This window comes from Malus domestica, chromosome 10, assembly GCF_042453785.1.
Source record: "Malus domestica chromosome 10, GDT2T_hap1".
NCBI classification, from domain to species: Eukaryota; Viridiplantae; Streptophyta; class Magnoliopsida; order Rosales; family Rosaceae; genus Malus; species Malus domestica.
The window spans coordinates 1,977,070-1,988,960 of record NC_091670.1 but is presented as its reverse complement, the minus strand read 5'-3'; the positions used below and the strand labels follow the sequence as shown (position 1 = coordinate 1,988,960).

The 11,891-nt window shown below is 35.5% G+C and overlaps 1 protein-coding gene across 2 annotated transcripts; it reads left to right on the top strand.

The window, feature by feature from the left end:
- Positions 1–1,854: 1,854 nt before the first annotated feature.
- LOC114827353 (protein ALP1-like) lies at positions 1,855–6,575 on the top strand. 2 transcript variants are annotated; one of them, XM_029109097.2, is made up of 5 exons: positions 1,855–1,925; positions 2,252–2,337; positions 3,093–3,624; positions 3,717–3,942; positions 4,042–4,614. In XM_029109097.2, exons 3-5 carry the CDS (start codon positions 3,097–3,099, stop codon positions 4,485–4,487), a joined length of 1,200 nt encoding a protein of 399 aa, XP_028964930.2. In that variant the 5' UTR covers positions 1,855–1,925; positions 2,252–2,337; positions 3,093–3,096; the 3' UTR covers positions 4,488–4,614. The 2 variants fall into 2 exon arrangements, with proteins under 2 accessions (XP_028964930.2, XP_070662961.1); XM_070806860.1 differs by lacking the exons at positions 3,093–3,624; positions 3,717–3,942; positions 4,042–4,614 and adding exons at positions 4,654–5,002; positions 5,678–6,575.
- Positions 6,576–11,891: the final 5,316 nt, after the last annotated feature.

Here is an 11,891-nt window from a genome sequence, read left to right as displayed (position 1 = left end):
GCAAATAAAATACTTAAAAGGTATTCTGAAGTAAAAGAATCTATTTTCGGTTTTTCATTTTCAAAGAATACTTGTTTGACAACTACTTTTAGTTTTTAATTTTTAGAGAAATAAAAACTAAAAATTAGTTTCTTGAGCTTTCAAAATTTATTTTTTCAGTTTTTAATTTTAGTTTCTAATCAACATCATGACACAAGCCATCAAGTAACAAAACTAGTAAAAAGTCAACTAAAAATGTTATATGTTGAAAAGAATAATGAATTACATGAAACGAGAAAGCCAAAATAGCCGCGTAATCAATTTATTACGTATTGTCATACCATAAAATTAAAATACAACGCGAAGTGGTGACAAATTTGAGCCACACCGCTATAATGTTGCCATGCAATGTAAATCTCCTTCAAAGAAGCAACAAGAAAATCCACATGCAACAGCTGTCCACTTTCCAATACTCGTTCAAGACGAAAAGCTGAAAGGACAAGTATTTTCCACATAAACAGTGGAAAACCGACTATGGGAAATTTCCAGGAAGCAATATTTCTGAGTAAGTTCCCAACTTCTTTATGAGAAAAGATAATTCATGTCTTAGTAAGTTCCCAACTTTATTCTGATAAAAGATATTCATGTTTCTATGTTTTTTCAGTGGTGCTAAGGCCACCTACTTATTGAAAGATAGTAGAATATAGTTTGTAATCTCAATTCAATAATTGAGCGAGCCAAATGATCATTAATATTTATAGTAGTACAAGATGAATCCGTGTAGAAGAGGAATACAAAAAACATACAGAAAACATAAGATACAATCAAAACTAGACTAGGACTAGGACTGGGCTTTAGAGTACTCGGACTTGGATTGAGTTTTGGACTTTCTATCGGAATGAGATTGTTCTGCAGCAATTGGAATTATACTTGGTTTATCACTCCCCCGCAAACTGACCGTGTGACCACGTATGGGAACTTTGGACAGCAAGAAGGAAAACCGGACAACAGATAAACGCTTGGTAAGGAGATCAGCCATTTGATATGTAGAAGAGACATAACCGTTGTCAGTGATTTTACCGTTGTCATCAAGAAGAAACACACCAGGGCAAGGAGATTCGCCAATAACATAAGACAACAAATTGTGGCCGCGCAGCAAGGGAAGAAACTGGGCACGCCATAGGGGGTAGTTTGTGCGATCAAAGCTTGATCGTGGGAAAGTTTGTGACAGAATAAGTGACAACAAATGAAGAAGACACCATAATTGTAGAGAAGAAGAAAAAATTTAAAATTTGAACATTTTTCGTTAGATGCTGGCTCTGGATACCATGAAAGATAGTAGAATATAGTTTATAATCTCAACTCGACAATTGAGCGAGCCAATTGATCATTAATATTTATGGTGGTACAAGATGGATCCGTGTAGAAGAGGAATATAGAAAACATACATAAAACATTGGATACAATCAGAACTAGACTAGGACTAGGACTGGGTTTTAGAGTACTCGGACTTGGACTAAATTTTAGACTCCATATCGGAATGAGACTGTTCTGCAGCATTTGGAATCAAACTCGATTTATCACTTATAGCGCGTTTACGTAAGGGTAATCGGAATCAAGAAACGGAATTGAATTCCGATTACGGCATACTCCGGTGTTTACCAAATCTGGGGGAATCAAAATTTAGTGGGTCCCACACAAATTTTGGAATCCAATTCCAAAATGTGGCTGATTTGGATTCCTAAGATATAGAAGGTATTGGGATTCCGGGTGGCTTGGGCAATCCACTTGATAATTTTTTTCCCTTTATGCCCTCACTTACTTTCATTATTTTCAAGATTATCCTTTTTTAACCTAGACTTATTTTTCTTTCACCCAGCTCATTTCTATCTTCTCTCAGCCGCCTGTCTTCTCTCAACCGGAGCTCTCGTCACACATACGGCTAGGTAAATTCCTTCTTCTGCTTTTTTATCTCTGTGCTCGATGAATATCAGCATTTGGCTGCTCGTTTCTTGTGCGTTTCTTTCTTCTCCGCGATGGATTTTCTTTCCAGGATTCGTTCAATTTTTTTTCCTGATTTTCTTCTTTTTATTTTATTTTTTGGTGTGCGAAAAACTTGAGAGAGAGAGAGAGAGAGAGAGAGAGAGAGAGGATGAAAGAGTGAAAGACTGAGAGAGTGAAAGATTGAGGGTGAAAGAGGAGTTTTTGTTTGTTTTCTTTTGAGCTTATCGTCTGATGAATCAAAGAATCATTTTTTATTTTTTTTTTCCAGAAAAGGGGAGTGGAGGAGGAGGACTAGAGGAAGCACAGCTCAGACTGTGAGTTGGGTTTTGCTCAGATTTCTTGCTTGTGCATTAGGTATGCTTCTTCTAGCTGCTCCATTATCTCATTCTGTACTTTTGGAATGGTTTTTCAGTGTTTTGTGCTTGAATCACATATTTGCATTGCTTGTTCTGTAGTGGGTTGTATTTTGTTTTCCCATTAAATTTGAAATGGGAGGAATAATTAGCTGGTTTGCTCAATTGTAGAAGACAAAGTTTGCCAAAGTAATGTTCTTGCAGAAATATTTTTTTAAATAGTTTTGAGTTTCTGGCGTTTATGGGAAACTACTGGTCTGCTTTTAGGGATTTGGTTAGGTGAATGCGATGATATTTGCAAAGATTGGGAGAAAATGATGGATTCCTTAAATTGGGTTCTTTTAGATTTCGATTTGGGTGTGCTCAAAAGTGTGAAGAAAGTCCTCAATCTTAGTATTAGCAAATAACCTATTAATCCAAGGGAAATAAGATAACCAGTAAGTAAACATGGAGTGGTTTATAAATGTCACAACATATATTTGTTAATGCAGGAGTAAAGGGAAAAAAAAGTTTGTACTTACTCCTCATAGGCAACATGCTACCTGTATGAAAATATTTGAACAAATCTGTTTTGAATTCAGGGCATTGTTCATGCTATCGATTTTCTTCTCTCTTTTTTTTTTCATGCTCTCTGTATGTAAATTTTTGTGACTAATTGTGTTATGTAATGTTAGTTTATTTCAGTTTGCAGATATGTTTATTAACTTATTAATTGAAGTCCTTCATGACATTTTTTTTCTTCATTATTTTGTGTAGACTAATGGCTCGTCTAAGTTTGTCCACAAAGAAGAAAGTACATGCTGCGTTGAATGTGTTGATTGTCTATCTTCGAACTATATTTGTTGCATGTGCTACTTCTTGTTTCTATTCTTGGTATCGTTTCCAAAAGCGCCTTAGAAGTCCCTCACCTTGTCAAACAGTTATAAGAGTTTACAAGCAATTAGAATACTTACATGGTTTAATTTATGAGAGTGATGTGACATGTATTGCTGAACTACGAATGGATAGACGATCCTTTCATAGATTATGTCAAGTTCTTGTGACTAGAGGACATCTACGAGCTACTCGAAATGTGTCTATAGAGGAGATGGTTGCATTTTTTCTATACATTCTTGCACACCATCTTAAGAATCGCACAATCAACCACCACTTTAGAAGGTCTGGTCGAACAATTAGTAAGTATTTCCATGAGTGTATTAAAGCAATGATTCGATGCCAAAAGGATTTCTGGCAAACACCTGAGCCTATCCCTGAGAACTCAACTGACACAAAGTGGAAATGGTTTAAGGTATGTAGTATCTACATGCCTACACTACTCAGTAATTACTAGCTTTTTATTTCATAGTTTAGTTTGTTAATTTAGTGTCCTATATATTGTAGAATTGTTTAGGTGCACTAGATGGAACACCTGTTAAGGTGCATGTACCAGAATGTGATAAACCAAAGTACAGAACAAGGAAAAATGAAATAGCAACGAATGTTTTAGGAGTCTGCACTCCGGACATGCAGTTTATATATGTTTTACCTGGATGGGAAGGGTCCGCACATGATGGTCGAGTTCTTAGAGATGCTGTGACTAGGAGAAATGGATTGAAAGTCCCTAATGGTAACACTCACAACTTTTTTTAGTAATTAAAATTCTTAGCTTTTGAATTGCAAGTGATATAAAGTTGTAAGTTTGACAATTTAATTCTTTGTACAATAGGTTGTTACTATTTGGTTGATGGTGGCTACACAAACGGAAAAGGTTTTCTTGCACCTTATAGGCGAACTCGTTATCATTTGAATGAGTGGAGAGATGGTTATCGTCCTACAACACCGGCTGAGTTTTTTAATATGAAACACTCAAGTGCTCGGAATGTCATTGAAAGGTGTTTTGGGCTATTGAAAATGCGTTGGGGAATCCTTAGGAGCCCATCCTATTACGACATTAAGACACATCGTCGCATAATTTCAGTGTGTTGTATGCTCCATAATTTTATAAGGAGGGAGATGGTTGTAGATCCTATAGAAGCCGATGCGGATGGGCAATTTCAAGATGGGAATTCAGATGCAAATAACTATATTACCACTGTTGAGTCCTCAGATGAGTGGACTGCATGGAGGGATAACCTTGCCCAAGAAATGTGGAACAATAGGGCGGTTCATTGAGTTGGTGTTTGATGTGTTTGTAATCATAATCATTTGGAATGCTTATGTCTAATACTGTTTGTGTAATAACATTTGGAATGTTGTATTTGTTTCTAAGTTAAGAAAGACATCCTATTTGTAATTGAAATCATTTGAAATGCTTATGATTTCTAATATTGTTATGTAGAATGGCTTCTGTTTCATCTGTGAAACGAGGAAGGGGACAACAGAAACACTATTGGACAACTACTGAGGATACAATATTGGTTGAATCATTGCTTGAGTTGCATGGTGACCCGACTTGGCGAGCTGACACTGGTTTTAAGAATGGTTATTTAGGGAAGATATAAGTTATGATGGAAGCCAAACTCCCAAGATGCGGATTAAAGGCGTCTCCCCACATTGAATCACGCATCAAGACTTTGAAGGCAAAATATTTTGCCTTAACTGAATTGCTAGCTCTCAGTGGGTTTGAGTGGAATGAAGAGAAAATGATGTTGGCTTGTGAGAAAAGTGCGTATGACGAGGCTACGAAGGTTTGCATATATCTGATTGTATTTTGTGTTTTATCTGATTGTGTTTTGTTTTTAGAATCTCAGTTCCTTGATTAATTACACTGAGTTCAAAATCTCAGAGTTAATATCATCATCTTCTTAATTACAAATCAGGATAATGCACTAACAACATACATAGAAAAAGAAAAACCTTCATGGGAGGTAATTCCAAGTTCTTTACTGACACCATCACCATACACTCAGAAACCACTTGAAGCTAGATATTAGAAGGAGTATAGTGCACATAAACAAAAACTGAGACTTGTATGAAAAACATAGCTTTTTAAATACCAGCTCTTTCATACTGTAAAGAAAAAAGAGTTATGACAAACTTATAGATGATCTGTTGATCTGCCAGCTTGTGTGGCAACATAAAAGAGTATATATATATATATATATGTATGTATATCTTTTCGGAAAGGTTCACCCATCATCCCTCTGAAAAAAGGAAAAACTTAACATTGTTTTTTTGTTTTCCATAGCTAGCACACGTCAAAACATTCTGCCCTGTCCATTATTAATTGTTCTGCCTCTTGTCCTTTCTTCAAAGATTGATTTTTCACTTCTTCCTCTTTACGCTGCCCTCTTCATCCTGTAATAGACCAAGAATTAATATATTGTATTACACGCCTTGTGTTTTGTGTTTTTTTTTTGTAGGGTAAAAAGGATGCAAGTGGATTGTACGATAAGCCTTTTCCGCACTACCACAGTTTGGGAGAGATTTATGCAAAAGATCGTGCTGTGGGTGCAAATGCTGGTAACGCTGATGACGATGAAGAAGAAGTTAGACTTGAAGATGCCAATGTCAATCAACATGAAGGTGAGGATGAAAGTGGAAATGACTTTGATACTTCTTTCTCAGTACCAAATACCCAACAACAAAGGAATGCAGAAAGTAACACATCAAACATTAGTCGCAAAAGGGCAAGAGTAGCGGATGAAATGGCCAAGCAATTCTCTATTATGGCTAAAGCTATAGCCGATGTGGGACCTAAGATTGATGGTCTAGTTCATGCACTGTCAACCAATATAAATCTGACCGAAATGCAACAAAAACTTGACAGTGAGTTGACCAAAATGGAGTTTTTGTCTCCCATGGATTTATTTAAAGTCACTAACTTCTTGGCCAAAGAACATGACCTTTTGAGGGTGTTTTTCAACATGTCTGATGAAAGGAAGAGTGCATATGTGACTACTTTGTTGCAGACTTGGATGCATAACGACATCTAAGTGATGGTCCAAATAATGTGAATGCTAGTTTTTTGCTATGACGTGCTTACTGCCATGATGACATATCAGGGAAAATTGTGAATGTTTTGTAAATCTAATGACTTATTAGATGACACCATAATGGTGAAGAACTACTTTTTGTTGATATTATGATGTTTAGGCAGGTTAAGAATATTTTGTTGACAATCTGATGTGTAGGCAGGTTATGAATATTTGATAATATGATGCATACGCAGGGTATGACAAGTTTGCTTAGGTTGGTTATGGTGGTTAGATAGATGTACTTTAATGTAAAATATTAACTTTAATGAAGTTATTTCCTACTCTTTGTTTGTTACTAATATTTTTTTCTTCATTTATTTACTATTATACAAAATCCACCTCTTGAAGATCACTTTAGTTCAAAGGGAATCAAGTTTTTTGATTTGAAATGGTAAAACAAAATTTCTTCTACTCCTTGACATTATGTAGCAAAATATATTCTTGAAGAGTTAAGACTGAAAATGCTCCTAACAATTTCTTTCCATGTCCTTCTTGCTCATTAAGCATAATTCTATGCTCATTTACATTATGCACAACCAGTGGCCGAGCCAGGAATCTTACCACAAGGGGTTGTAGTGTAAAAATCCAGAAAAAAAATTTAGGATGGAAATGTTAAAGTTAATGCTTTACTTAAACTGATTTTGTGTAAAAGGGTTGACTGTTGCCTTTATCAGTCGACCCATTCTATTTATCAGTCGACCCATTCTATTTATCAGTCGACCCATTTTATTTATCAGTCGACTCAATTACTTCAGTCGGCTTATGTATTGAACTAATTCTGTGTAAAAGGGTTGACTGTTACCTTTATCAGTCGACCCATTCTATTTATCAGTCGACCCATTTTATTTATCAGTCGACCCAATTACTTCAACCAATCAAACTCATCAAACCATCAAACCATTGGGGAATGAAGCGTCGATTAATTCCCGACATATTAGTTATTGGGAAATTATGACCTCTAGGTTGACAAGGTCCTTTTTGTAGATATGATCTTCGGACCTCATCTCTCATATTAGCATCATAATCTATTATTCGAGTTCTCAATCCAGGATCCGCTTCAAGATTACCCAAAACATCATCTAACTGACTTTGCCTTGAACTTGGAGTTCTTGAACTACCAACAGTATTTGAACTATCAACATTATTCGAATTACTCGGACCCGATGATGACTTTCTCTTAAAAAACCGTTCCATAATAATTCTACATATACAAAATAATGAAAATAAATACTCACAATATAAACAAACCATGAATATAATCAAAATAAATATGAATTGAATTTCAATTAAATTAAATATATTCTACATATACAAAATATTCAAAATAAATACTCACAATATAAACAAACCATCAACACAATCAAAATAAGTATGAATTGGTTTCAATTAAATTAAATATCTCACTGTGCACAACTATACATATGCCGAAGAGAAAAAACTACAATTTGAGCGAGAAAATTTAGATATTAAAGTCAATACTTAAATTTATAAAAAAAAATAAACAAAATCATTTTAGTATGTCTATGAAATACAATTACAATTTAATTTTTTCTTACTATTATATACTATATCAAATTTTATTAAAAAATATATATATAATATTTGATTTGAGACAAGGGCATTTTAGTAATCATACTGGTTTATATTCCGATTCTTCAAATTAGTAAACAGCTTTATGGAATTGTATTCCGATTCCAGACAGTTTTAGTGAACAACTTCAACAGGAATCTGATTCTGATTCCACCTCATTTCAATTCCTCCTCAATCCAATTCCTCCTCAATTCAATTCCTCTCAATTTGATTACGGATTAGTAAACGCGCTATTATCTTATTTCTTAACCCATTTTCCAATACTCGTTACAAAGTATTTTCCACAAAAAAAAAGTGAAAGACTGACTGAGAAAGTTCCCTTTCCTTTAAGAGGAAAATATTTACGTCACCCACTACGAAACTTCTATATGGGTTTTTTCACACATTTGTTTGTTAGGTCCACACTTCTCGAAAGCTTGGGCCACACATCTCTTCTGGAAAAAGCAGCGATGGAAGCAATTCTGCCTCCTCCCGTACTTTAGGACAGGCTAAGCTAGAAAGATGGGATACAAGTCCATTAACAATGTTAAGATTCTTTGTTGAATATGCTGAGACTTCCCCTGTCATTTAGATAAATCATCTCATTAGTTATACCCTGCACTAAACATATCACCCCCAGCAACTAGCAGTTAGCAATATCAAATCTGATAAAATTAGTCAACCAAATAAGAAGTCTTCAATGCAAGCTGCAATGTAAGAGTAGAGTTGAAATGATCCATATATAAAGAAAATGAGCATTCATAAGAATCATGAAACCTAGGCTAAGTTCCGTGGACTCTTAAGGTCCCTCATCCAAACATAGTATAAACAACATTTTTGAATCGCAGTACAAAAGAATAGATAGAGGGGCTTCAAAATGATTCGATGCAAAACATTTGAGAGAACTTCCAAATGACTCTTTGGAAGTCCTCTTTTGCGTGTCTTTCTATTGCATTTGTAGTGTTTGAGTAGTAACTTTGTAGTGCTTTACTAGTTCATCAATAGTATTTTCGTAATGCATTTTTGACAATTAAGTCCAAAGTTTGTCCCTCATTCAAACATAGACACCCTGATAACTCTATGTTTAATACAAAAACACTTCAAGAGCTCAATTGAAAAGATAGAGAAAAAACCCCCCTCGTCCATCCACTTGTCATGCTCTAATTGATTTTTAGTTGTGAAATACTTTATTCATCGTCAAGTCAGTTGGGTAATTTTTTTTTTTTTTTAACTATTGGGTTTGAAGTGTTTTTTTATAAAGATTAAGTACCATCATCTTCCAAGATAATAAGTTTCAAAAAAAGAACGAATTACTTTCAAAATGAAAATGAAAATATGGTACATCACATGCACACTGTAGATATGACATAGACTTATACACCAGTGTCTACTTTACACAGTCAAAATCAACAATATTAACATAATGAACCATTTATGAATGCGCTCTTCACTAAAACGGAGTATAACATATGTCAAATCTACCGCTTTCCCGGTAAAACTGACATCTTTATGACCACAAAACTTAAAAGGAGGAGACCAATCAACAAAGTTCAAAAGATAAAAGAGGACATCACCAAATTAAGCACGGCGAAATATGGACACTAATGATAAAAAACGATGATTCTCAAACACCTATAAATATAATGCATGTTACGTAGTTTAACTGGAGAATGTACAACTATTAAGAATAAAAAAAAGTGATACATTAGGACCACTAAAGTATAGATAGGTATATTGTAATCCGATTAACCATCATTCTCCGGAATCTTTGCTCTTCATGCATACCAGTGCTTATAGAGACATTATATGATATACAAGTCTAAAACTCATGATTTTCTTCTATATATCACTGAAGCTATAAAAAATTCAGTAGTGTTACAACATGATTAAAAAAATGTATGAAGCACTCAACACGAGAAACCCTGATGATACATCTTTCACTATATTAGATAAATCCGACAAACCATCAATCTCTGAAATCTTTACTCTTCCCAATGCTTATGGAGACATTATATGATTTTCTTCTATATATTACTGAAGCTATAAAACTATGATTCTCAAACACTTGTAAATATAATGCATGTTATGCAATTTAACTGGGGAATGTACAACTACTAAGGTCTCGTTTGACAGCTCGGACTGTATTGATTATTTCAGTCGGATATGATAAATAACCACTAGATAATACTGACTAAATTAATCTGGCATTTGGAGTAGTATCGGACTAACGACCGTATTAATTATACTGTGCTTGGTACCGGATAAATTATGATGTGCTTGGTACCGGATAAGAGGAATTCATTGTATTATTACTTTTAAGATAAAAATGAATGATTAATGGAATAAAAGGGAATTTTTTTAACACTTAATAAAATTCACAACCACCAAATAGATCAGATTAAAAAAGAACGAAATCTTTCTTTATTTAAATCAAGTTACTTCTCTTCGTCTTCCCCAGGTTTCTCCGCTGCACCGCCCACCAACAACCTCACTCCCCATCTCCTTAAAGTTCTTGGCTCAAAGAGGCATTGCTTGAAATGCAGAGTCAAGCAGATCTTCCCCTTCTATACATCTGAAACTAATCCAAAAAATACCCAGAAACTATGGAAATTAAATCACAATCAGAAAACGAAAAAAGGAAGATAGGCAAAATCGTAAAACCCAGATGAAATCTTTCCGAATTTTCAAATCCTATCATCGATTCCAAGTCAAGGTTCTAAAACCCAGATGAAATCTTTAAGTTCGGAGGGAGGAAGGGAAAGGGAGCAATGGAGGTACCTTTGACGAACTCTTAGAGTTCAGAGGGACGAAGAGCGGCGATGCCAATCGGGTTCTGGGCGCGGATACGGTTGTCTTCCTGTTCTTCTTCTAAGGCTCTCAGGCTCGGGGGAAACATAAAGACGGGAGGCATTTCACCTTAAAGTTCTTGGCTCACCAACAACCTCACTCCCCATCTTCTTAAAGTTCTTGGCTAAAAGAGGCATTGCTTGAAATGCAGAGTCAAGCAGATCTTCCCCTTCTATACATCTGAAACTAATCTAAAAAATACCCAGAAACTATGGAAATTAAATCACAATCAGAAAAAGAAAAAAGGAAGATAGGCAAAATCGTAAAACCCAGATGAAATCTTTCCGAATTTTCAAATCCTATCATCGATTCCAAGTCAAGGTTCTAAAACCCAGATGAAATCTTTAAGTTCGGAGGGAGGAAGGGAAAGGGAGCAATGGAGGTACCTTTGACGAACTCTTAGAGTTCAGAGGGACGAAGAGCGGCGATGCCAATCGGGTTCTGGGCGCGGATACGGTTGTCTTCCTGTTCTTCTTCCAAGGCTCTCAGGCTCGGGGGAAACATAAAGACGGGAGGCATTTCACCACATTCACTGGTTCACACACACAGAGAGAGAGAGAGAGAGAGAGAGAGAGAGAGAGAGTAGAAGAGTAGAAGAACAGAGCCAGGGAGATCAACGCCGGCCAGGGACGATAGAGGCGATCGGGAGAACAGAGCCGAACATGGGAGAAACGTGAGAACATAGCCAGCCAGAGGAGACGGGGAGAATGTAAGGCGATCAGAGGGCCAGAGGGCCGAAAATAGCCTGAAAACCATCTCTAACCGAGGGCTAGGCCAGAGGGCTCTGGAATTTGAGAGGGCCCCACGGAATCGGAGAGGGTCGGAAGACTGGAGGGCTGTGGCTGGCCATTTTTTTTTAATGTTTTGTTATTTTTGTCGATTATAACTGATACTAATAGCAATGTTAATATAATAACAGTTTGAACAGTGTCGGTTAAAACCGACACTAATTTGAATTCCAACGGCTAGCCAGTTACTAACCGTTGTATTCAATTTTTTTGTTTTTTGTTTTTATGAATTTAAACCCTTTTTTTTTCTATAACTTCCTATAACTTTTTTTTTTCTATAACTTATATTTTACAAAATTTGGTTCATATTTTTTTTCGTATAACTTCTATTTTACAAAATTTGTTTCATATTTTTTTAAATTCCATTTTTTCCTAAAACTTCTATTTCACAAAAT